A 25631-nucleotide genomic window follows, 5' to 3' on the forward strand; every position below is an offset into this window, starting at 1 on the left:
ATATGCGGCTTAAAAATAAAAAATAAATTAAATTAATTTTATTTCATTTAATATAAAGTCGGATCTTAGGAGGAGCAACATAATGTTGAGCTAATCTCAAATTCGATCATAATTTTATGGTAGTCGAAGGACGGATGGATTGTCACACCAAATTGTTATAAATCATATCAACTATACAAGTGATTGAAATGAAGAACCTTATACTAAAAAACTCGTGACATTTTCTTCTAAGTCGCGACTGGAGCCCTAACCTTTGTTGTGCAGCTAATCGAGAACCTACCGAACCCCTACATGGTTCGAGCATTCATCACCCTCGGCGCACGCTAGCGCTGGCGGCCGACTTTTTTAAGAACCCGCCAAACTCGAAAACGAAAACGACGCGCAACAATTCCAATATTTCAAATCTCATGCCAAAAATGAGAAAGCGCTTTCCTTGAAGCGATCTTCACCGTTCGCTCTCATCTTCCCCAGATCGACGGTTCATAGCTACGATCCTCACCGACTCAAGCCAGCCAATCAGAATCCACCCCACAACTCCTATATAAACAAGCACTTCCTCCTTCATACTTCATCGCTTTCAAATTCATCACAGCTAGATTCTCCATCTTTGCATTCGCTCTCATAAACCTCGTTTCGATGGCGCCCAAGGCAGAGAAGAAGCCCGCGGAGAAGAAGCCAGCCGGTGGCGAGGAGAAGAAGGCCGAGAAGGCTCCGGCGGAGAAGAAGCCAAGGGCTGAGAAGAAGCTACCAAAGGACGCGTCTTCTACTGATAAGAAGAAGAAGAGGACGAGGAAAAATGTGGAGACCTATAAGATCTACATCTTCAAGGTGTTGAAGCAGGTTCATCCTGACATCGGGATTTCCAGCAAGGCTATGGGCATCATGAACAGCTTCATCAATGACATCTTTGAGAAACTCGCTCAGGAGGCCTCCAGGCTCGCGAGGTACAACAAGAAGCCGACCATCACCTCCAGGGAGATTCAGACCGCTGTGAGGCTTGTTCTGCCCGGTGAGCTTGCGAAGCACGCTGTTTCTGAGGGGACCAAGGCGGTCACCAAGTTTACTAGCTCTTAGGGTTTCTATGATGTAAAGGTTTTAGGGCTTCAGATCCAATTTCTTGTATTTTGATGATGATTTAATCCGCGCTAATGAATGAAGTTTCAATATCTTCCAATGCTTTTGTTTATGTTCTTTTGAATTTGAGTTTAGTTTTACTGCCCGGTGATAAGTGTTTATCCCGCGGTGCATTTTAGCCTATGTACCGCACGGGATTCTAGGCTACGCTTTGCGCTTGTCAGTGAATTTAACCGGGAGGTCCGTCCCTACAATCACAAGTCTCGTATCAGATTAAAAAGACCCAACCCCACGCCTCTAACTTGCGCCTGGGCTTCGTCAAAACCTGTCCTACACCCTCTTATCCTTGACCTACCAAACCCATCTTCTTCTTCGACTCTAACACTTGTTACAGTACCATACACTCCACACTCATTGCTCTTGAACACGGACTACATGGCACTGACCTTTCCTTTAACAAATCTGAGGTCTATTTGTTTTCACCGGCAAAACCCTAGGAGTTCTCTTAACGTTAAACATATTCTGTTCAGTTACAATGAGTCCTCCAAACCCTCATTTCGCATTTCAGCAGATTTAGCCCCAAAAGCTCGATTCGTTGCTCGGCGCAGGGAGTCGGTTTCGGTTAAACAACTTGAACGGCCTCTAGGTAATGTTTGAGTTGCATGGATTGTATTATGTATGGTTCATTTTTGAATTCTCAATCGTGGATTTACTTGTTTTGGTTGGTTGCAGTTGAGTACATGAGTTTGCCTGCGAGCCAGTACTCTGTGTTGGATGCTGAGAGGATTGAACGTGTGGATGATAACACGTTTCGGTGTTATGTGTATAGGTTTAGGTTCTTTGCTTTTGAGGTTTGCCCTGTTTTGATGGTTAAAGTGGAGGAGCAGCCCAATGGTTGCTGCATTAGGCTCTTGTCTTGTAAAGTATGTGGTCTGTGCTCTCTATTCTTTGTTTCTTGGTTTTATGCTCTGTTGGTTACTGAGAAAAAAAAAAAAAAAACAAGAAGAAAGGAGAAGATTTAAAATTTCGGATAGTGGGTTTTTAATTGTTTGGGGCCTCTCAAATGGGGCTAATGTAAATTAAAAGATATTCACTCCTTGGAGCCAGCGACAAAATTAGAAGTGAACCATGAGACTAAAAAAATTTATTTTCTCCTCTTTCTTAGCAATCAGAGACAAGGTTAAGTTTCTATTTTTTATTCGTGAGAATATAGGAATGAATAATGGTTGTTGGGGAAGTCAAATACATGATTCTGTTCTGATGTTTGTTTGTTGGTTTGGTGATTGTTGATGCAGCTTGAGGGCTCGCCAGTTGTGGTTGCACAGAATGAGAAGTTTCATGGTAAGGAATTTGCATTTGATTTTTGTTATTTGCATAACATGGAATGTTTATATTGGAGAAGAATTTAAAAGATTGATTTTGGTTTCTCCATGTTCTAGAACTCTGCATGATTATAGCATTTGAATGCTTGATAACTTGACTGAAACTGGTCAATGATGGTTGCATGTTGTGCTTATGCTTTGGTGTGTACTACATGATATTTGAAGTTGATTGTATTGGACATATCCCTGTAACCTATGTTTTTCTACTTTGAACTTTATCAAGACCTTGTCTGGCATCATCTAATGTGGTTATATCAAACTTTGCCAGATGTTTTTCATTATTATTGAGAATATACCTTTCAAAGCTACGTTAAAGAAACATAGACATTGTCTGTAGTTTGACTGATCTTCTTTAAAAGGCTGGAGGTGAAGGATGCAGGTATTAGATATGCTGATTCATCTTGTGGAGAAGAGTGAGATATGGGGGCCAGTTAACTTGAGCGAGAGACAGCAGTTAAAATATATTATTGGGAATTTATTGGTGGAGATCAAGATGAGTCTACACATATGCTAAAGTTAATCTAATACAACATTGGAAATAAATAAGGTTGCTGCAGTCATTAACATTAAGCAACATTTTTCCGCCCTTAGCTGTTGGAGGGTTGGCTTTGTTGATTTTACAGTTCTGTTTAGATAAATTATCCTCAACACTGATCCACCCCAACACCAAAAAAAAGTTGGTTTCTTTGTTTGGGACGTAGTGTGTTTATGCAAAAGGGAAGGATTTTAGCCTATTGAAGTTGTTTGTATAGACAGAAAGAAGAATTTTCAACTACTTATCCATTGTATAATGACATGGATTTTATGGTCTTCACTGTAACTTTTGTGTTACTTGATGCTTCCTGGGAAAGTATACTTTGAGAAGTTGGCAGGGGGATGGTGATGAAGGGAAAAAGTAAAATATGGCTTACAGCACCACTTTGTTTATTTTGGTGTTTTGGAAGGAACAGAATAAAAGGATCTTTGATGGCTTGGATTGATCAGAATTACAGCTGAAAAATGTTTTTATAAATTCTTTTTTTGAATGGGCTGGAAGATCCATAGGAGATAGAAGCTTCTTTTTAATAGATTTTATTGATGTTTTTGGTAGTGCTCAAGGAGTGAAGAGGCTTTTTATTTTTTTTTTCTTTTGTCTCTATTATACATCCCTTGTACATGGGTTGCATCCCATTTTTGGTGCATTATGTATAATTTTATATATCTAAAAAAAAGGGGCCTAGAGATCTTGACATAAATTTGTCATGCAGCCTCCCAGTGGTTTCTTATAATTATCTCTGCTTTGAGATATTAGTGTAGTCTCACGTAGTCGCTAGCTAGGGTTATCGTTCAATTCCAAACTCTCATCTGAAGTTGATGAATCTTTTTGTATTGAACAAAAGCCGCGTCCCTTATATCTTTAATTCAGGGTTCCTTTTGATTGAGTGCAAGATGGTAGCGATTGAGTGCAAGAAGGGGAGGATTTGTTATCTATGTAATTTAGGTCTTTGTTGGCCCTTTTTTTTTTTTTTGATAGGTAAACGCACAAAGATATATTAGATAAAGAGTGTTTGAAAGGTGACCCAGAGCATACATGGAGTATACAAGCGTCACCTAAAAAAACAACAAAAAACAAGACTAACTGGCCCTCAACAAGAACCCAACCAGTCCACAAAGTTAAACAAAGTTAAGGGGCCTACAACTATAGAAGATTTAGCCCAGGAAAAGAGATTACAAACAAAGTTAGGTCTTTGTTGGCCTTTGTTCTGGTTGAGCACTTTTTCTTTGTCCAATTCTGTCTCACCAAACATCAAAACTCCCAAAAAACTGTTGTTCAGATGGTGAATTGGTTGGCAAACCTGAGGAGTAGAAATCACTATTTGATCTTAGATAATTGTAAGAATTTCCAAAAGAAAAAACAAATTTTTTTTCCACCTTATGCTGTGTGTAGTTTGCAATTTGTTTAATCTTATTATATTTCATTTCTTGTATCCTTTTATTGTTCTATGAACTTTGAACTTGGAACACAGTTCTTTTTGACCTCTTTGTTGGTTGGTCGAGGTGACATCAATGTTGTTGCCATGAAGTATCCTCGATGAACATCCCTTCATTTGCCATTAGAGTAGTAGATAACTTTTCTTTATTTGTTTAGGAACAGATGATCAGTAATTGAGAAAATTGTGGAATTCTGAATTATTCTTATTCATGGAAATGAAGTGATACATGAATATATATATAGCCTTGCTTATTATAGGAAAGGATAATTCAACTTAATTTAAATATTCTAGATCACTAATTTACAACTGTACAAGAAGAGTCCTAAAAGGAGAAAAATACTAACTTATAGGACCCAAACTTTCAACACTCCCCCTCAAGCTAGTGAATAGAGATTCTTCATTCTTAGTTTGCCTATAATTCCTTAAAATGTGGTATTAGCCAACCTTTTAGTTAGAACATTTGCAAGTTGGTCATCTGTCCCAATATATGGAGTATAAATAAGACCACTATCAAGCTTCTCCTTTATAAATGTCGACCTACCTCCACATGCTTTATTTGGTCATGTTGTATCGAATTATGAGTTATGCTGATTATAGACTTATTATCACAATAAAGTCTCATAGGGCATGTCTACTTGATTTCAAGATTATCTAAAATGATCTTAAGCCATAACAATTCACAAATTCCATTAGTCATTGCATGGAACTTTGCCCAAGCACTTGATTTTGTGATTACTAGTTTTTTACTTCACCAAGCGATTGGAAGCTAAGGTTAATCTTCTATCTGAAACTAATCCAACATGATCTATATTTGTGTAGGCTTCCAAGCGCAACTTTGTACATCATTTGAACAATAACCCTTTACTAGAAGTTTCTTTAAGGTAGTGTATGATCTAATAGATCTAATAGACAACTTGAAGATGAGAGTGTTTGAGATTGTGCATAAATTGACTAACAATGCTCACAACATATGGAATGCCTGGTCTAATATGTGCTTGGTAAATGAGTTTGCCTACTAGTCGTTGGTACATGCCATGATTTACAATCCCATCCTCCAAGGCTTCTAATTTGTGGTTTGGTTCTATGGGGGTGTCCACTAGCTTACATCTAATTTTCCCAGTTTCTTTGAGAAGATTAATCACGTATTTCTGATGTGAAACAAAGATATCTTCCTTGGAATGAGCCACTTCAATTCATAGGAAATATTTCAATTTACCAAGCTCTTTAATATCAAATTCTCTAACTAAACACTGTTGAAGAGTCTCCTTTTCTCTAGGATCATTATCAGTACTAGGGATATCATACACATACCTCAACAAAGTTGTCACTCCCCTTGAAGTTGAATGCTTCATGAACAAAGTGTGATCATTATGACGTTGTTTGTATTTCATTGCTAACATTATTTCAGAAAATCTCTCAACCCATGCTCTTGGAGATTGTTTCAAGTCATAAGGCTTTCTTTAATTTGCACACCTTGGTTCTACCATGACTTTTGCGAAAGCCTAGAGGAACTTCCATACAGATCTCTTCTTCTAAGTTCCCATTCAAAAATGCATATTTTACATCAAATTTATGTAAGCTCCAATCGAAATTAGTTGCCAATGATAATAACACCCTCATGGTATTCTTCTTAGCTATGAGAGCCAAGGTTTCTTGGTAATCAACATTATAGATTTGTGTGTAGTCTTTAGCTACCAAACCAGACTTTGATCTCTATAAGGACCCGTCAACTTTGTACTTGACCAAATATACCCATTTACACCCAACTGGTTTCTTCCCCTTAAGCAGCTCTACCATTTCCCGTGTTCTATTTTTCTTCAAGGTCTCTATCTCAACCCTCATGGCTTGTCTCCATTTCTCATTGTTAAGTGCCCTATTAGGGTTTTGTGAAATGGTTGTGTATAAATGAGTGAGAACTTTTGTGAGACTGGGAGAAGTTGTCAAATGACACAAATAATGACAATGGATGTTGAGTGCATTGTCTTGTACCTTTCCTAATGGCAATGGGTAAATTAAAATCATTGTCAACATTTGAAGTGCTAGGAGAGATAGAGTTATTATCTGGTCTTGTTTCAAACTTTTGATTATGCATAGTTTCAATGGCGGCTGCTCTTCTCCTCGAGTAAACCAATGGTTTTATAGCAATAGTTTCTGGACTAGTGTTAGCAGAGGGATCTAGTTCATTGTTTTTAAAGATGGGTTTAATTCGAGCTCATTCGAAATATTATGGACAAAATTCTTCCTTCATTTCTCTTTCTCTGGTCGGGTCTCCTTTTCTTGGCACGGTATGTGATGATGCAGTAGTGGGGCCTTCCTTAGAGTCACTGGGTTCAAGGATCCGACCACCAAATTTGCCACTTCAAGATGGAAGGTTGGTGGATCTCACATGAAGTGCAATGAAGGATTCCTTGGATAAGGATTTGGAGGTTATGGCAGAAAAGATGGAGGCTAGTAAAGCTCTAGAGACTTGTAAGGTTTTAGAGGGGGGGAAGCTTGGCTCTGTTAGCCTCCTCGAAAAGTTTGTTACACTCAACAACTTTTTGGGACTCCTAATGGTGTGGTTTGAGAAGGAAATCAATTCCCTTCTTAGGAAAATAGAGTCAAGAGAAGTTTGTGAAGTTGAAGTTGTAGGGGGAAAGAAGAAATTGCTTTCTGCTACTCATTTGGAGAGGGAGATTCAAAAACTTAAATGCTTAGTCAATTACAATTGCTTTCCTCTCTCAGCCAGGGGAAGGGAGAGGGGCAATGGGGTCTAAGTTGCTTCTTGTTGAGATTGCTTTCTTCAATTTCTGCTAAGTTGTTGGTTTTAGGCTCTAGGAGGTCTATGATGCGTTCTTTGTTTCTTGCTAGGCCTTAGGGGTTGTTTGGGTGTGGGTTGTGTTTTTAGTGCTGGTCTTTCCCACTAGGGAGAGTCCATTTGTTCTAGAATGTTGTGGTTTGGTTGGCTTTAGGGTGGTTGGTATTTCCCTTTCTCTCTTACTAGCCTTTTGGTGGGTGTTATATACTTTAATGCGCCTTTTTGCTAGCGCTCTTTAATATATCTTCTCATTTACCTATCAAAAAAAAAAAAAAAAAAGAATTGTGAGTGATGAAGGGTTGGATCAGGATTTGAAGGGGCAGAATTCCTAGGCAATGCAGGAAGGTGAAACCATTGGGACGAGGGATCTTTATCTTCCGAAGGTAATGTCTCCTCTTGAAGATAAGAACATGAGAAATAATTTTCTTTTCCTGCAAAGGTTACATCCATAGATACATAAAACTTTCTAAAAGGAGGGTGATAGCATTTGGAGCTCTTTTGTGTAGGTGAACGCCCCACAAAGACACATCTCAATGCCCTTGAAAATGGGTTTCAGTAGTTTCAATGTAAAATTTATAGTTGGCCTGGAAACTACTTAATATCAGGTAATGTTTCAGTGGAAGTTGGTTCAGTTAAAGGCCTAATCATAGACATAATGGGGGTTCTTTTCTTCTAGGATTATGTTATGCCTTTTCTATGGCTTAAATCTTATGTTCACTAGTTGCTTTTAATCTTTAATTACTGCATAACTCACTGCAGTCACCAGCCCGTTGTGCATCAGGTGTGAGGGAAGCTGCTGTCACTTTACTGAAAAGAGTTGGGGGCATGTCATTACTCCTTTTCTTTTTTTTCTTTTTTTTTTCTTGTGTAGAAATGGACATGTTTCTACACCATCATTCGAGGAAAGTATTTGGAAAAGGATCATTTGAAAAGTTTGGAGATTTGGATGGTGGGTGGTGTGCAAAGGAGCTAGGGGTGGTTTTGGAGTGAGGTTGTGGAAGGATATTAGAGTAGGGCGGAATGAATTCAGCCTTAGAATTCCTATTTTTGTAAGTAATTGGAGGAGAACCAAGTTTTGGCTGAATGGGTTGGTTAGTAAATGCTCTTCCAAAGAGGCTTTTCATTGGGAGATTGAGGCTCTGGTTTATGGGTTGCATTCATGTTGTGAGGTTGTGTGGAGTAGGGAAGGATAGCCTCTTCTGGGGCTGGGTTAGGGAGTTTTTGGGTGAAGTTTTTCTATAATTAGGTGAATTTTATGGACCCAAAGAATTTCCCTGCCAAAGATTTGGGGGATGTGTGCCATGGTGTCCACTTGAGGACTTGTTTTTTCTGATTGGGAGGTGACATAGGAGAAGGTTCTAATTGTAGATCAACTCATGAGGGGATGGCTAAATAGATGGTATTTTTTATTTTTATTTTGATAGGAAACGACAAAGGAATATATTGATAAAAAAGAAGTACAAGAGAAGGATGAGGAATCCTCCCACCAAAGAAAAACAAAACTACAAGGAAACAAATGCGAGAAAATACAAAGTAGAAACAAACAACTGCTTTAGGTTAGGCCAACCCATTGGAGTTACACACCGCTAACCAATCAAGGTGTATCACATTAAGGGGAATCCCCTTAAAAACCTTAGAACAAAAAGCCCAAAGAGAAGCAAGGAAATGAATCATGTCCCAAAGGTTCTCTAAATTCCTTGTTTTATCCTAAAAAATCCTTGCATTTCTTTCCCGTCACACCACCCATATTAAAGCGATGCACGCAGCTTGCCATAAAACAATCCTTCTCTTAGAAGATCCAAAACCATTAAAATTGGTAGATAGCATGTCAAAGATGCTCCTGGGAGGGACCGAATATGTCTTTGTTAACTGAAATAATTTGTACCACAACCCCATCGTCAGAGAGCAATGAAGAAAAAGATGATCTACTGTTTCTCCATGCTTCATGCACAACATGCAAATGTCGGGACTAAGTGCTTTGTAGGGTCTTCTCAACTGTAGCATGTCGTTAGTATTTACCTTCTTGTGAGCCACTAACCAGACAAAGGACTTGGTTTTGAAAGGGACTTGAGAATTCCAGACTAACTTGGTAGGGAAAATTGAAGGCAAACCAGAAAATTGGGATAAGGCAAGAAAGAAATATTTGACTGTGAAAAGTCCTGAAGGAGATAAAGACCAAGATCTCTTATCTGGAACCGAAGGTGATAAATGTAGATGATCAAGAGACCGCAAGAGACTTTCTAAATCTTCTATCTCGGAATCGGAAATGTTACGGCAGAAGTTAAAGTTCCAAGAGAAGGGGCGAGTGGATTCGAGAATTGAAGAAATAGGAATGTTTTTATTCGTGACTACTCTAAGTAGTCTTGGATAACGGACCCCCAGAGGTTGATCCCCCCACCACAAGTCTTCCCAGAACCGAATTCTTTCCCCATCTCCTACCATGAACCGAGTAAACTTGGAAAAATCTTGGAAGACTTGTGCAATAGCCTTCCAAGGACAACGATGTGACCATCTAACAACAGTGTTGGCATCCCAACCATTAGAGTGTGATCCATAAATGCTTAAAATGACCTGATGCCACGCTGAACCCTCTCTAGGATACCTTCACAACCATTTCCCTAAGAGAGCGGAATTCTGTAAGGAAATCCTTCCGAAACCCAATCCCCCTTTCATCTTCGGATTACACACTACATCCCAGCTAACTAGATGATCTCTTTTGCCTTCCCCAACCCCAGACCATAAAAAATCCCTTTGCAACCTTTCAATTTTTGCTGCCATGGAGGCGGGAATCTTAAACAAGGAAAGGAAGTAACAAGGCATATGAGTGAGACAAGATTGAATGAGAATTATCCTGCCTCCAAAAGATAAATACGCCTTTTGCCACCCATCTAATCTGCTCGAGATCCTCTCAATCATAGGATCCCAGAAGCCACCAGACTTGGGGTTCCCACCCAAAGGAAGACCCAGGTAGAGTATGGGCCACCCAGAAGCCTTGCAATCAAGCAACTCGGCCAACCTATGAAGATGATTCTGACCAAGGTTAATGCCATAAATATTACTTTTGTCAAGGTTAACCTTCAGCCCAGAAATATGCCCAAACACTAGCAAAACACTCTTGAGAGTTAGCAAGTCCTCTTCTCGAGTACTAGAAAAGAAAATTGTGTCATCTGCAAATTGTAAATGGGACACCCTTATTCTGTTCCTACCCACCCTGAAACCCTTTAAGGCATTTCTTTCCTCTGCTCTCAATAACATCATGCTCAATACATTTGCTACTATAGTGAACAAAAAGGGGGATAAAGGGTCTCTTTGTCTTAAACCTCTAGATGCCTTAACCCACCCTTTAGTGTTTCCATTCACTAGGACTGCAAAAGACACCGAGGACAAACAACCTCTCATCCATTTCCTCCATCTAGGATTGAACCTCTTTTTCTCCATCACATGGTCCAAAAAATCCCGACTCACATGGTCATAAGCCTTTTCAAAGTCAATTTTGAAGACAACTCCTTCCTCCCCTGATCGTTTTTTCTCATCCACTATCTCATTGGCTATGAGAACTGCGTCCAAAATTTGTCTCCCTTGAACAAAAGCTCCTTGAGTGGAATGGATAGTTTCATGAAGTATCCCTCTTAGACGCCCTGCTAACACTTTGGCTATAATCTTGTAAAGACTTGTGATCAAGCTAATGGGTCTATAGTCTGATATCTTCTTTGCCATGCTTTTTTTGGGTAACAGAACTATGAAGGACGCATTAGTGCTTTGATTAATGATCCCACTCTTGTGAAACTCATCGAACACTCTCACTAAATCCTCCTTAATCACATCCCAACAATCTTGAAACACTGCAATGGTAAAGCCATCAAGCCCCGGTGCTTTATTCCTATCCATCTAAAAAATGGCCTTAGAAATCTCTTCTTTAGTAAAAAGGGATTCCAACTTAGATGCACTCTCTCTAGATATAGGGGACCAATCTAAGCCTTCAACTCTCCAAGACTCTCCAGAAGGACTAGTGTAGAGCTTTTCAAAATACCTTAAGATCTCCTCTTTGATGCTCTCTGAATTATCCAACACCAGACCTCTTTCATTCTCCAACACCTTGATAAATTTCCTATTTCTCTTGCCATTAGCCACTTTATGGAAAAATTTTGAATTACAATCCCCTTCCTTAACCCATTTCACCCTAGCTTTTTGTCTCCAATGAATTTCTTCTCTCAAGATCACCTCCTCTAACTCCCCTTTCCTTAAGGCTCTTTGGATTAAAAGTTCAGGGGAGAGACCCCCTTCTTGTTCCATGGAGTCAAAGTTAGCTAATCTAACAAAATGCTTTTTTTCCTTTCAATTACGTCTCCAAAAGAAGTCTTATTCCACTCTTTCAAATTGGCCCTAAGGAATTGTAATTTCCTCATGAACTTGTGACCTTCCCACCCATCTCCTTGAAACTCCCTCCACCAACTTTTAAAGCTCTCCTTAAAACTAGGATGTTGCAACCACATATTCTCAAACCTAAACGGTGTTGGGTCCCACTTGAACGGATTGGTTTCCAAGACTATCGGCCAATGATCCGATGTCCATCTAGGAAGAACTTCTTGAAGACTTTGAGGGAATAATTGTTCCCACTCATTTGAGTAGAGAAAACGGTCTAATCTCTTGCATACGGGATGCTCTTGCATGTTTGACCAAGTGAATGATGCTCTCCTTAAAGGAGGATCTATCAATTCGTTTTCTCTTATAAAGTCGTCCAAGTCCTTCATGCTTGGGGTCAAACTAGCACCACCCAATTTTTCTGAACATCTCCTTATGACATTGAAATCTCCGCCCACACACCAACATGGGGAAGAGAGTCCAAAAATGTCTGAAAGCTCCACCCAAAAATCCTTCCTAAGTGCTGTGCTATTTGGGCCATAGACGGCTGATAACCAAAACTGTTTGCTTCCATCCACTGCGAACTTGACTGAGACCGAAAAGGAACCTAATACCACCTCCTCACTGTGCAATTTTTTAGGTCCCAAATGACCAAAATCCCACCCGAAGCCCCGCACGCAGGAAGGGCTGCCCATTCCTTATTTTTGGTTGTCCACACACTACCCACAAACCTTCTGTCACACTCTGCCTTTTTTGTTTCCTGAATCATCACTACATCCGGTTTTTCCAATCTCAGAAAGTCTTTAACCACCCTTCTCTTTTTCCTTGAACCCAACCCCCTGGTATTCCAACTGATTATCTTCATGGATTAAACACACGGACCCTAATCCTCCAAACCAGTTCCAACTCATCTCACAAACCTTTGGAACATCTGTTCTTCCTCCTGGAGTATACTTTTATATCCAGAGACTTTAAGACATCACGCACTTTTGCCATTTTCTTAGGGGATATTCCTTCTATTTGGAACTCACCCGATGGGGAACCCGCAAAAACACCCTGACTAACTATAGCCTGGTTGGAAGGTGGATTTGTTTTAGGCATCAATGGGTTAACACTCTCGGTCAACTGGTTAGGATAAGCAGTCTGGTTCATCTCCAAAATGAGGTTAGGGAAGCCAACACTAATTTGACCCACAGTACTATCGTCATCTTTTTTGAAAAAAAATTCGGAGTTCTCACGGTTTTCCAAAGGATTCAAAGACTGAATGTCTGAACTGGGAAGAATGGGGGCAGCAGGACTTAAGAAGGAAGAAGTGAAACCACAAGAAGGGGGAAAATAAGACGAGAGAGACTGAAAAGTTGAAGATGGGGTTACCTCTAGATTTTCCACGACCAACAATCCATAATTTCCCATAAATCTTGGCCCTTTACCTCTGATTTTTGGTGTAGAAGGCAACACCATGATTGCTGAGCCACAAGGATCGGACCCTACTCGGCCCAAAAATCCTTCCTTATATACATCGGAGTAGAAATTGTGCAGGGCCACTTCGTTTTTTGACGTCGAAGCCCCTTCCCCAAAGCAATTCTTCCGGATCCTTGGATAACGGTGAGAGAAGAGAGGACTCGCACTAGATCCTCTTTCCGCCAAATAATCGGCCCCTAAAGCCTCAACTTTTGGGTTCTCATCGATGTCTACCTTGTCCTTCTCGCTTAAAAGAGTCTCGCTGTGACACCGAAGACCTTGTCGGCGCTCAGAGCTTGGAGGGAGAATGATAGACCACAACTTCTTTGAATCAATAGTTGTTTTCTTCTTCACGGGACTACTGGTCTGAGCCTCAAGGCAATATCCAGAAGCTATTTTCCCCTTTCCCGTTGCGGGCGAATCATTTCCGGTTCCTGACGACGCCTCCGTCTCAATTGGGTCTTTTCCTCTTGGGCTAAGGCTCATTCCCTACGGGCCTTTAGATTTGCAGTCCGCTTTTTCAAATGTTGAGCCAATCTTAGATAGAGGCTGGGCCTTCCTCTCATAGGCCCGATAGTCCTCAACAGCGGAGGCCTCGTCCTCTCCGGCTCTTTCTCCTCCTATTTCCTTCTTCTCAACGGGCCCATCATTCGTTTTATTTGAATTCGAATTGGGCAACGACTGTACCTGCTCTCCCTTGCTACGTGTCCTCTTTGCAAAAACCATAGCCATACCCCTTTCTCCCCCCTTCCTCGTTCTATTATCCTCCCCGACACGGCATCTTTCCCTAGCCATTGATTTGATTTTCTCCACCCGCCTTCCTCCACCTGTCCTCGTGTTAGATGCAAAGGCCTCCCGAGTCGACTCACCCTTTACGCTACCTCTCCGAAAGTCTTCTTCTCCGACCACTACGACGGCAACTGTAAACACCCAATCCCCATCTGTCACCTCGAGTAAAGCTGGGAGGACTGACCTGTCTTTCATTGCGATTCTTACCCTCGCTTTGCTAAGATCGAACAATTTTAACGTTCGCCAATCAATTTCAGTCACCGTCCCCCATTGCTCCACTATTTTCTTCAGATGTACCTCAGACCATAGATGAAATGGCAACCCCCGTAATTCGATCCAGCCTCCTCTGAACTTCCCCTCTATTTCCGCATTTTCCTTCGGCGACCATCTTCTCATCTGTACTGAAATCCTTCCCTCAACCCGTAAGTTCCTCAAGTCTTGGAGAAAGAGAGCTTCCTCTATCGTTTCGAAGAAAAAAACTCATTTTCCACCTGAGAAGGGTACAATCGTGACTACGCCTTTCTTCCCTAATTTTCTTGCCACCACTCGGCCAACCTCAACCCAATTAACACTATCCTCAATGCATTCACACACCACTGCTCGCACCCACCTCCCAACAGAAATAAGGCCGCCTCCTCTTAGTCCTCCACCACTGACCACTTTCGCGAAAGATCGATGTAGGGGACCCATGTGACTTTGTGAGAAACTTTCTCCTCTGTATTGTCTTCCTTTTTCAACTGCATTCGACGAGGGGACCACCAACATTGAAGACAACTCTCTTTTAATATTCTCCCATCCTCTGCCCTCCTCGCCCTCTAGAATAATCAAATAAGAATATTTTCTTTTGGTAGCAAACTCCGAGATCCTTATGAACCTTCCATGGTCGTTGAAGCCAACTTCCATCAAGTGGGCACAACGTTTTCCCCTGAACTTTCTGTTGAAACCTAGGTGACTCTTCATTTCTATGGCTTTCGTCAAATGTTCGATCATCCACCCGACTACTTCCTTTTCAAAACCTAAGACGAAAGCAGAGCCTCTACTGTGCTCTGTGATCGAACACCAAGTTCCTCCTTGCTCGCCTTCCCACCTAACCGAGAAGGTCTTTCTCTCCACGAAAACCTTCACCGACCTTACCATTCTCTCAGCCACTGCTACTGTTAAATCAAATTTAGCCGTTGCAAGACGATTTGAAGCCATTAATCGTTTTAACTTTAAACTATCGGCTCTCTTCAAGGACCTTCTCAGAAGCACAAACAACTGTTGCTGTATGGACAATGAAGTTCCTATACTGGTCACAGGTCCATATGATGATCCAAGAATCCCAGTTGTGCTTGAGATGCCAATTGCAGACAGTCTAAATAGATGGTATTTTTATAAAGCAATAAAGCATGGGAGCTCTGACTTTTATTCTTTGGACTGCTGGGGGCTTTCCCAGAGACAGGCAGAAAGCTTCTTTTGGGTTGGAAAATTTGGGGTATGGGTAAGAGAAGGAAGGCTGGGCAAGTGGCTTCACCTTGCTTGTTTCAGTGCATTTGGAGAGAGAGCAATGACCATGTTTCTAACGAGGACGAGCTTTTTGATCAACATCTAAAGGAGGCCTTCATTGAAACCCTTATGAAGTGATCTAGAATTCAATTGCGCATGACGTCTTGTTCTTTATTTGAAGGGATAGTGGGCTTTGAGTTTCACCGAGTGTTCTTACTGTGCTGTGTATAGTTGGCTAGGTTAAAAAAAAAAAAAATTTATATGCCATCATCTTCATAACTGTGATGATCATAAAGCAGTTGAACCCATTATGTGCTATCGGTTGCATTGGATTGTTTCTGAATCATGCAAAAATTAAAAATATGTTACTTTTCAGGATGAGTAAACCATTCATCAGGTTTTTGTTTCTCTTAATTTTGTTATGCAATGCTTTTTTTCAGGAGTGCTTTGACTTTGATTTGGTATGGGAATGCAGCTTCTATGGTGAATAAAATATCATGCGACAGCAATCAGAGCAACTCGTTGGTGCAGCAACTCACTTCAGACACTGTCATTGAGGTAGTGGTGGCAAATTGATTTGTATTTTAATTGTGGCATATCATTTGGTAAATGGTTGTAAATATTTCAGATTGTTTTGCTAATGTTACCTGGAAGTCAGGTTATTATTGATATTCCTTTTCCATTTCGAGCGATTCCTGTCGAAGCAATAGAATCAACTGGGGCCCAAGTCCTTGAACAAATACTAAGGATTATGCTTCCTCGTTTTATGGCGCAGGTTTGTGAAGCTTTCTATTGAACTTTATTTGAACAAAATCTAGTAGGAAACCTGCTAAAAATTCTGTTCTGTAGCTTGTGCATACTTATTTTCTATCCGGGTTCTGTCATTATCTTTTAAAAATTTGGATTCATGTGCGAGTCCCACATTGCCTTATGATAAGATAATTATTCTGGAGTATTAAAGAATAAATGATTTTTTTAGGGGAACCTTCCTTTTTAGATGGGGATATCTGCAAAATTTTAAATATTTACTTTTGATATTTTGCCTAGTAATATAAGAATAATGGTAAACTATAGGAGCTTCAATTCATATCGAATTGACTATTCTTCTCTGTTTCTGTTTTTCCCCTTTCTCCTCTGGCCTTGTTCTTCCCCTAAGGTTCCTTGCTTTCATCTGATACTGTTCGGTTGGAGTAGTCTGGTTAAAGTTGAAGGAACTCAGTGACTAGTGCAAATCCAAAAAGTATTTGGGCCAATGATGCAAGAATAAAGATGAAAGGCCTTTGATTTAGAGATGATATGGTCTAGGATATGCAACCTGACCACTAACAGTTTGAATAAGGCTGTATCGTGCATTTTAATCTGGATTATTCAGTAAGCAACCCATTATACTAAGACCAAGAATTAGCTCATCTGCAGTACTGAATCATTGTGCTGATAAAGTTTGTTTTGAGTCCATTAGGATATTGTTAGTAAATCTGTTTGCATCTAGTGCAGCATATTATGGAAGACTTTTTGGATGGGTATGATGAACACTAAATGAAGAAGATCAAATACCTTGTTCGTTAAAGTCTTTCTGCTTTAAGTAAAGCCTTGCTTGGCTAGTGGTTTTGGAGATGCAACTGAGACAGATAACTTATGGAGGTTGGTCATTTGGGGTAAGTTCAGGGAGTTGGATGAGGGTGCAGCACAAAGAAAGCAAGGGAGGGCAGGGAGGATTTTGGGTGAAGAACCTTGGTTTTGGTTAGGAATAGGCTTAGAACCGAGTTTTGGGTGGATAGATGGGTGGGGAGGGTTCTTTGAAAGAGGCTTTTCCTTCTCTTTATAACCTTGTTGACGCCTAAAATGCAAGAGGGGCAAATTTATGGGCAGTGAGGGGAAGGCTAAGGTCATTTGGATCCTTGTTTTATGAGGTTCTTTCAAGATTGTGAATTAGATGGTTTGGGTAATTTATGAGGTGTGTTCAATCCATGAAGCTCCGAGAAGAGGGGGCAGGTATATTAGTTTCGAGGGGCATAAAGGAGGGTTTGTTTCTAGGTTCCTTGACTAGAGGGCAAGCTCTATTGCCTCTCATGCAAAGGAGGTTTGGGGATGAACTGCACCTCAAAGAGCCTTTTTTTTAATTGTTTTTCGTGTTTTTGTGTGTGTGTATACTGTCTTTCTTTCAAAGGAGATTTGGGGATTGATTGCTCCTATAAGAGCTTGGTTTATTTTGTTCTATTTTTTTTTTTGCGTGTGTCAATTGTCTTCGCGAAAGAGGTTTGGGGATCAATTGCTTCTCTAAGAGCTTAGGTTTTTGTTTTTGTCTGTCAATGGTCCTTACAGAGGAGGCTTGGAGATCAATTGCTCCTTTCAGAGCTTGTATATCTATCTATCTATATATATATATATATATATATATATATTGCTTGTGTGTGTTTGTTTTTGGGCTTTAGTAGATTCATCTTGGGGCAGCCAAATTGTATTTGTGAGTTGGCATGAGAGTTTCAATGAGTGGCAGAGGAGGTTGTGGAGGTTGATGACTTTTTGCTTGTTTTGTTGCTTATGGAAAGAGTGGAATGACAAAGGTTTTAATCAAGAGCTGTACTATTAGAGATCAAAGGAGATGTTTTTGAATTCACTTATGGAATGGGCTAGAGCCCTCTTAGGGTTGGACTGTAGCTCTCTTGTAGATTTTGCTGATAGCTTCGGTTGGGGTCTGTCATCCCTGTATTATGCAAGGATGAAAATATCGGTAATCATGAATATATCGGTACTTTGATTTTACGGATATATTAGAAATATCAGAGAAATATCGGTGGAGCGAAAATTATTCAAAATTTATAGGAATGATTGGAAAAACTCCAAAAAATGATAAAATAAGTAGGAATACACATTTTAAAGTTATTTTGTAAGTGTAATTGACATAGATATGATCAAGAAGAAAAACATCGGTAGACAGAGATATATCTATAAATTCGATACTTGGATTTTAAGAATAATAAATATGAATTTTGGAAGTGTATAAAGTTAGAATTGAGTTAAGAAATATTTGATTTTATTGAATAAAAACAATTTATACATAAATATAATACATATGACATTGCAATAGTCCTTAGTACCAAAATGAAGATCAATGTGGTTCCATCATATTGTTAGATGAAGGGAGCCCATCTTGTTGAAGACAATATTTATTTTAAAATATTTATTACATTTTAAATGAAAAATTAAATTATTATTTGAGATTTAATTTCTAAAATTTTATTAAAAATATGTGGTAACAACTTTTTCTATTAACATTAATTTATTGAAATAATTAAAATTATTAATAATTTATCTTATCAAATTAATTTTAATTTATAAAATATTAGAACTTTCTTTAATTTTTTATATTATAGCAATTTTTTTGGGTAAAATTATATTTTTGATATATTAAAATAAAAACATTTAAAATTAAATAAAATTGAAAGGATAAATATAAAAAAAATTTAAGAGTGAAGTGATAATAATTTTTAAAAATAGGATTAATGAGATAAATATGAAAAGTGTTAGAAATAAAAGGATAATATAAAATAAAATGATAATATAAAAACATGGGTGAAATCTAGGCCATTGGATCGTCAAAAATTCAAATTTGACCGTCGGATGAATTTTCAAATTTAAAAAAAAAAGCCCGAAAAATTGCTGATATATCGCCGATTTTTTCCATTTCTCCCCACTGCTGCGTGCGTCACTTTACGGCCGATTTAATCACCAATTTATCTGTTCCAAACCGATATATTGTCGATATTTCGATGCTATTTTCTTGAAATTCCTCCCGTTCAATAATTGGTACTCAAAATCGGGGCCATCTGATATCCGATATATCAACGAAATATCGCCGATAAAATCCGAAATTTCAATCCTTGGTATTATGTGTGTATATATATATATATTCTTTTCTTGTTTTCTCTTGTTGCTTGTGTATACCTCTTTATACATCAGTTGCATCCTCGTTTTTGCTAGATGCTTTTTGATATATTTCTTTCTTGCATATTAAAAAAAAAGAAAAAGAAACAGATTGGTTGTGCAGCCAATGGGAAGTTCTAACAACTAAGAACAAGAGTGAAGGATACACAATCCATATTCAAAAGACTGGCATGCCTGAAGTAAAAATGGCCAGAATTATGGTTAGGAGAACAGTTACTCAGTGGCTGGTGTGGTATTGGATGGTTCATGTTCAAATTGAAATTCTAAACAGCCTAGAATATTATTACTTTTTTCTGTTGTGAGTGTGGCATTATTCCTCACTAGTGGATGGATGGTCATTGGGCTGCAGAGTTCACTTGTTTAATTTGAGAATGGGAAGGCATGTGGCAACACTAATATTTACTTTCTTCTATGGATTCTTTTGTTGGCTTTGTTTGGGGTTTTGTCTTTATTCCCACACTCTGATAAAGGATCTTCTGTTGGGTTGGAATAGGAGGGGGATTGGCTAGAGATAAAGGAAAGTGTGGTTGATGGCAACCCTATGCTTATTTTAGTGCATTTGGAGAGAGCAGAGTGGAGTTCTCAACAAGGAGGAGCTTCTAGAATTCCCTTGGGCTTGCTAATTGTTCTTGAATTTCATGGCTGGGCTTGGGCTCAGCCTCTATGGTTCCTTGTACTTTCTGGTTCTGTGTGTATATTTCCGGTGTACATGAGGTTTGCTACCTTTTTAGGCCCCTTTTAGTCTCTTCCATCCGCGAATAGAAAAATATTGACTCTCTGATAAATGAAGCAGAAGTTATTATGGGAAAGAGGGTAGGGTCAAGGGAGGATTTGCAACCCTTCTTGAGATGCCTTGAATTAATCCTAAAAGAGGGGAGGGGCATATATGCTTAAACACTCATCCAAAATATTATATACTTTTTGATAGGTAAAGAAAAATTATACTATAGAGTGCCTAACAAAAGTCAGGGTGTCATCCATGGACACGAAAAATATAGAGTGCCATAGGCAACAAAGCTACTACCACTTCTTAATCCCTACCTAAAAAACCAATAAAATCAATAAGCATAAACAAAGTTTGACTTTACCATCTCCTCCAACTCAAAATATCTTCTGTTAAATGCTTTCTAAATGGACCACATGAGGTAAAGAGGCACGATCCTTTGCAACCTTTTTCTGTAACCCTTCAAAGAACATCCACGCCAACTGAACAAAAGCTGCCCCTTAATTGAGTGAGGAAAGACCCATAACAACCAAACAGAGAGGGATGCGTGTTAACAAAATGCTCAAGTAAAATACTAGCAATATGTATTCTGCAGATTAATATAATCCTGAATTTGAAGTAATCTATTCTGGAATGACCATGCATCATGCGTTTGGTAATGTGGTATATTAATATAACTCATTTATGAGATTACATGCTGAAACAAAGGGACAGACACAGGACTCATTTTTCAACTGTTCTTACATCTTAAAACAGAAAAATGTATACCCATCTATAGTGAGTCAAGAGGCATCTAGTTATTGTGGGACTAAAACCTTAACCTACTTCTATTTTTAGCATATGAATAATAGATGTTCTTATAGATGCTGCATATGAATATTAAAGTTTTTGGATCCAAGTAGGATATGGTACTTGACAGGTTCAGTGCAATTCACTTGTTGGTAGTATTAGCTTTCCGAAGTTGACTGAGCTGCCAAGCATCAAGTAGAGTTAAATTTCTGACTTGCTTTCCTTATTTGCTACCCCAGATTTCTATATTGTTGACCAACATTGGGATAAGCTTTGCTACCCCAGATTTCTATTTTGTTAACAGAAATTGGGGATGAGCTTTCTTTGAAATTGGAAATGGTTATGCCAGTGCTACAAGCATTAAAGCAACACAAGTTTTGTTGCAAATTTGAGATTGACAAATAAAATTCTCTTGTCAAATGCTTATGAGACTTCAGTGCATGGAGAGTCATAGGAAATGACTACTGAAGCTTTAAGTGTAAATAGTTTGAAAGAAAGCACCTGATAGATTTATGGGGATTTGTCTCGATCACGATGCTGGGTATTGGCACCAGGCTTTAGTGTTTATTCTTGGTAGTTATATTGATTGGTTGAGGATCATAAGGCATTTGGAATTTATTCTATTGACATTTCTTTTTCTCTCTCTACTGAGTTATTGATGGTTAAGCTTGCTTCCACCATTTGATGGAGCATGCCCTTGAGGAACCAAGAGATGAGTACCCAATAAATATTTCAAGGAAGTGGCAACTTTGAACTTGATGGTTGAAGTTTTCCTCAACTCAAACAGCAGTGGTTTTGCTTAGTGGTTCTCAAGTTTTTTTCCTCCTAACACACCACATGAATTTTAAGGTTGCAGATTTTTAATACTGGCCATGCTGTTCCCACTTCTCTAATCAACCCACGATATGTCTTGAATTTGGTAGTTTCATGTTTACTTGTTTACAGTATCTATAAGTAGATTAAGAAAGGCTTTAAAAGTTTGTTTCGATTAGGAATTTGATTAAGGTATTGGTATGCAAGTTTCCAGAATTTCTAGAACAGAAAGTTTCCGTTGCTCTTTGGCCTTCTTATTAATAATTGTTTTTCCTTTAGCGGGGTTGCTTTCTCTCGTGATTTTGTGAGCTCCTCTCCCTCTCACATCACATCCACATATACACAGCCTCCTAGTTGCTTTTTGGAATTGGGCGATCTCTTTCAATCGATTCTTTTATCATATTGTGATATTAAACATCACTGAATGGACCCATTCAAGAACAATTAGATGATGACAAAATTATCAAAGATCGAAATTCCTTATTTCTATTTACAATACATGAATAGTTCCTTGATATTCACTTTCATGGTTGTGCAGCTGGTAAAGGACTATCAATCTTGGGCTTCAGGGGACGCCTCAAGGCAACCTCTTGGAACAGGTGAGATTTAATGTTGCAAGGAAAACCACTAGTTACTGCTGTACTCTTTTTCTTTTTGTTAACTTCACCTTAATCATGTACCATAAAACAGTACCTTAATGCCAATCCAATTATGTATTTATCATTTGCTTCCTGGCTTCTTCATTCAGTGAGAAAACTTGTATCTCCATTTTGTTGCTTTAATTTTTGTTGAGTCATCCAAACTTTCTCCAAATTGAATTCCTATGCTCTATCCTTGAAATTCTTGTTTTTCTTGGATCATCCCCTGAAATCAAACCAAAATTGCCCAGGAACTGAGTTCAGATCTAAAGGGGTTGAAGGGGAGGGCCTGTAATTAAATGATTTAGGTCCAAGTCCGGTCCAGCCCTGGCCAAAGGATTGATGATGCCAGGGTGCAGTTTGGTCCTGCTATAGGACATATGTAGTTAGGCTGTACAACATGCCAATAATTTCTTAAAGGGGTATCAAATTATAACATAATTATATGGGTCAAGAAACAAATCTAGGTTGTTCACAAACCCCCCACCAAAACACAAAGCAGATTAGGTAAAGGGGTGAAATTTTAAGTGGAAAATGGTGTGAGGCTGTGAGGCAGTGGTCTCATCCATTATGTAGGCCATGGATATCTAAGCAAATCTTATGGATGTTCCCCTTTTTCAATGAGTAAATGCCAAAACATAATAGAGCAAGACAAGTTAAGCCCCTCCAAAATGACCCAATCCAATGAAGATAATTAGAATCGCACTCAAACCTCTTCAAATCTCTTTTCTTTTCCTTGAAAAGCTGTTTGGTTTATAGCACCCCCCCGGGCCCCATAGCCCTGCCATTGGAGAAGCCCACTGAAACCTCCAAACACTGCCCATTTCCATTTCATACAAAAATGAAAAATCCTTCTTGAAGCATTCCAACCTCTAACTTCAAATATTTTTGCAATTCAACCCTTTGAAAACTCTTACTAAAAAAACAGAACAAGCAAATGGGTAAATAACAAGGGTACCCCACTCCATCCACTAGACCATGATGTGGAATTATTATTTTAGGATGGTGCTACCTTAGCCTTAGGAACACATGTTGATCAGGCTTCATGATCTACTTTTGGAGTTTGGCTTTACATATCAAATATTAAAAATGAAGAAAGATGCTCGTCAAAACCAAAATAATGTGATAAGGACGACCCCCACGTAGAAAATAAGGATAATTTGGGGATGGAACATAATAAAAGCCATGGGGAAAGGGAAGAAGATGACATCCGGATTAGAACAAAGAGCAGAGTGCCCCTTTTGCATGTGGGTTTCTGAGTCTGATATTTTTTCTTTTTATACATTATTGTTCCTTATTATGTGACATTAGACCCTATTCTGCTATTCTCCTACTCAACCTCTCATTCCATTATCATCTATTGTCCAATCTTAACTTATTCTAATCCAACCATCATTCACTTTTCTAGAAACGAAATTCACATTGCATGGTTACTCCTTTTTAATTTAATATTTTTAGAATTTTTTTTGTCATTTTTGTAAATGAAGTAGGTATTATTATTGTGTTTTGAATTAAAAATATCTTTTTGCAACACGAGGATTTTTCTTTTCTTTTCTTTTCTTTTCTTTTCTTGGAAAGTGTAAGACTTAAGATTTGAAAGATATGCCTTTTTCAGTTTTTTTCAAAACATGGACAAATTGCATTAGAAAGTCTAATATTCACATTTAAAAGCTGCCAATTGTAATCATGCGTTGGGTTTCAACTAAGTGGTAAGAAAAGAAAAAATAATATTAAAAAAAAATAATTTTCTTGTGTTTGATTGTATTATGAAAAAATAAAAAAAAATAAATATAATTTAATTTAGTGGATGTTTGGTAAATCAACTTAATAACTTAAAATAATTTAATAATTTAATTTAAGTCATTAAGTAAATTAAATATGTTTGATAAAATAACTTAGTGGTATGATTTAAAGTCGAAAACATCTTTAAGTAATAAATAAAAATAATTAACTTATTTTTAAATCCATATCTTTATTTTCTTATTTTACCTTATTTGTTCTATTTACTTTCATGATGTCCTTTGCTATTCTACGACTTTCCAGTGTTATTCGACTTTTTTTGTCAAAATTATAATTTATGAGAATAAATGTATTAATTTATAGATTTAAAATAAATTTTAAGTTAATTTTATTAAATAACTTTAATACTTAAAAGTAAGAATTAAGTAATAAGTTTTATGTTAACAATTTAAGTATAATTTAACTTAAAATCAACTTAAATGATTAAATAATAAACATTAAATTTTATCAAATCCTCTCTAAAAGTTGTACTACTTTCTAGTGCTATGTTTGGTTTAGCAACTTATATATTTTAAAATTATTTAGTATTTATATATAAAACATAAATTAAGTTAAATGAGTTTGGCAAAATATGTATAAACTTTAAATCTATTTCTCTATTTTTCATTACTTTTATTTTTTAATTTTTTTTCTTTATTTTCTTTTTGTTGTTTTTTCTCTTGATTTTCTTTCGAAGCAAACAGAGTATAATATTTTGGGAACTTTTTTGGATAGACTCATAATTTAACAATAAAAATGATATTACTCCTGGCTTACAACTCCCACAATAAATAAAAGAATAATTAATTGGTTAAAATGGATGAAATAATTCTCACATTTATGAAATTAATATCTTTTATATTTTTGTTTGAAGAGTAATCCATTTTTGACATAAATATCATTGACCGTTTTAAGTATTTACATATATATTTTAAAAGAAAATATTATTTTTACAATAAAAAAATTAGGATATTTTTGTCAAAATAAGGCTAGAAAAAAATAGAGAGTTGGATTTTCAAAATTGGGTTTTAATAACTTTTTAAAGTGAGTTTGAGAGTGATTCTAGAAAACGTTTCTAACATTTCTAACACTTGAATGATAAAAAAATTTAAGTATTAGAAATATTAAGAGTCCATTTTATAGTGATTCTAGGAAATATTTTTAGTATTTCTAACATTCAAAATTTTTATCTTTCAATTATTATAAATGTTAAAAACACTTTCTAAAATTACTACCAGATACACTCAAAGAGTTATAGTTTGATAGTGATTTTAGGAAGTGTTTTTAGTCTTTTTAACACTAAAAATTTTTTATCTTTCAAATATTAAATATGTTAGAAACACTTTTTAAAATTATTGTCAAATACATTCTAAAGTTGCGTTTGGTGGTGATTCTAAAAAACGTTTTTAGTCTATTTAATATTTAAATGATAAAAAATTTTAAGTGTTAAAAAAATTAAAAACACTTATTAAAATCATTTCCAAACGGGTTTTAAAAATGTTTCCTAAAATCACTATTAAATGGGCTCTTAAAATACATTTGATAGTGATTATAAGATGTGTTTATAATATTTTTAATAGAAAAATTTTTAAGCATTAAAAAAATTAGAAAAACTTTCTA

General features: G+C 37.5%; 2 protein-coding genes across 2 annotated transcripts; both read left to right on the forward strand.

The window, feature by feature from the left end:
• The first annotated feature begins 267 nt into the window (after positions 1 to 267).
• On the forward strand, positions 268 to 1174 carry LOC100263369 (histone H2B.3). The gene has a single exon (XM_002264106.5). It carries the CDS (start codon positions 637 to 639, stop codon positions 1072 to 1074), a length of 438 nt encoding a protein of 145 aa, XP_002264142.1. The 5' UTR covers positions 268 to 636; the 3' UTR covers positions 1075 to 1174.
• Positions 1175 to 1216: 42 nt separating this feature from the next.
• Positions 1217 to 22317, forward strand: LOC100249596 (uncharacterized). Its single transcript, XM_002270836.5, has 6 exons — positions 1217 to 1720; positions 1807 to 1997; positions 2370 to 2415; positions 15799 to 15881; positions 15982 to 16098; positions 22133 to 22317. Exons 1-6 carry the CDS (start codon positions 1510 to 1512, stop codon positions 22202 to 22204), a joined length of 720 nt encoding a protein of 239 aa, XP_002270872.1. The 5' UTR covers positions 1217 to 1509; the 3' UTR covers positions 22205 to 22317.
• The last annotated feature ends 3314 nt before the right edge of the window (positions 22318 to 25631 follow it).

This window comes from Vitis vinifera, chromosome 13 (assembly GCF_030704535.1).
Source record: "Vitis vinifera cultivar Pinot Noir 40024 chromosome 13, ASM3070453v1".
Classification (NCBI taxonomy): domain Eukaryota; kingdom Viridiplantae; phylum Streptophyta; class Magnoliopsida; order Vitales; family Vitaceae; genus Vitis; species Vitis vinifera.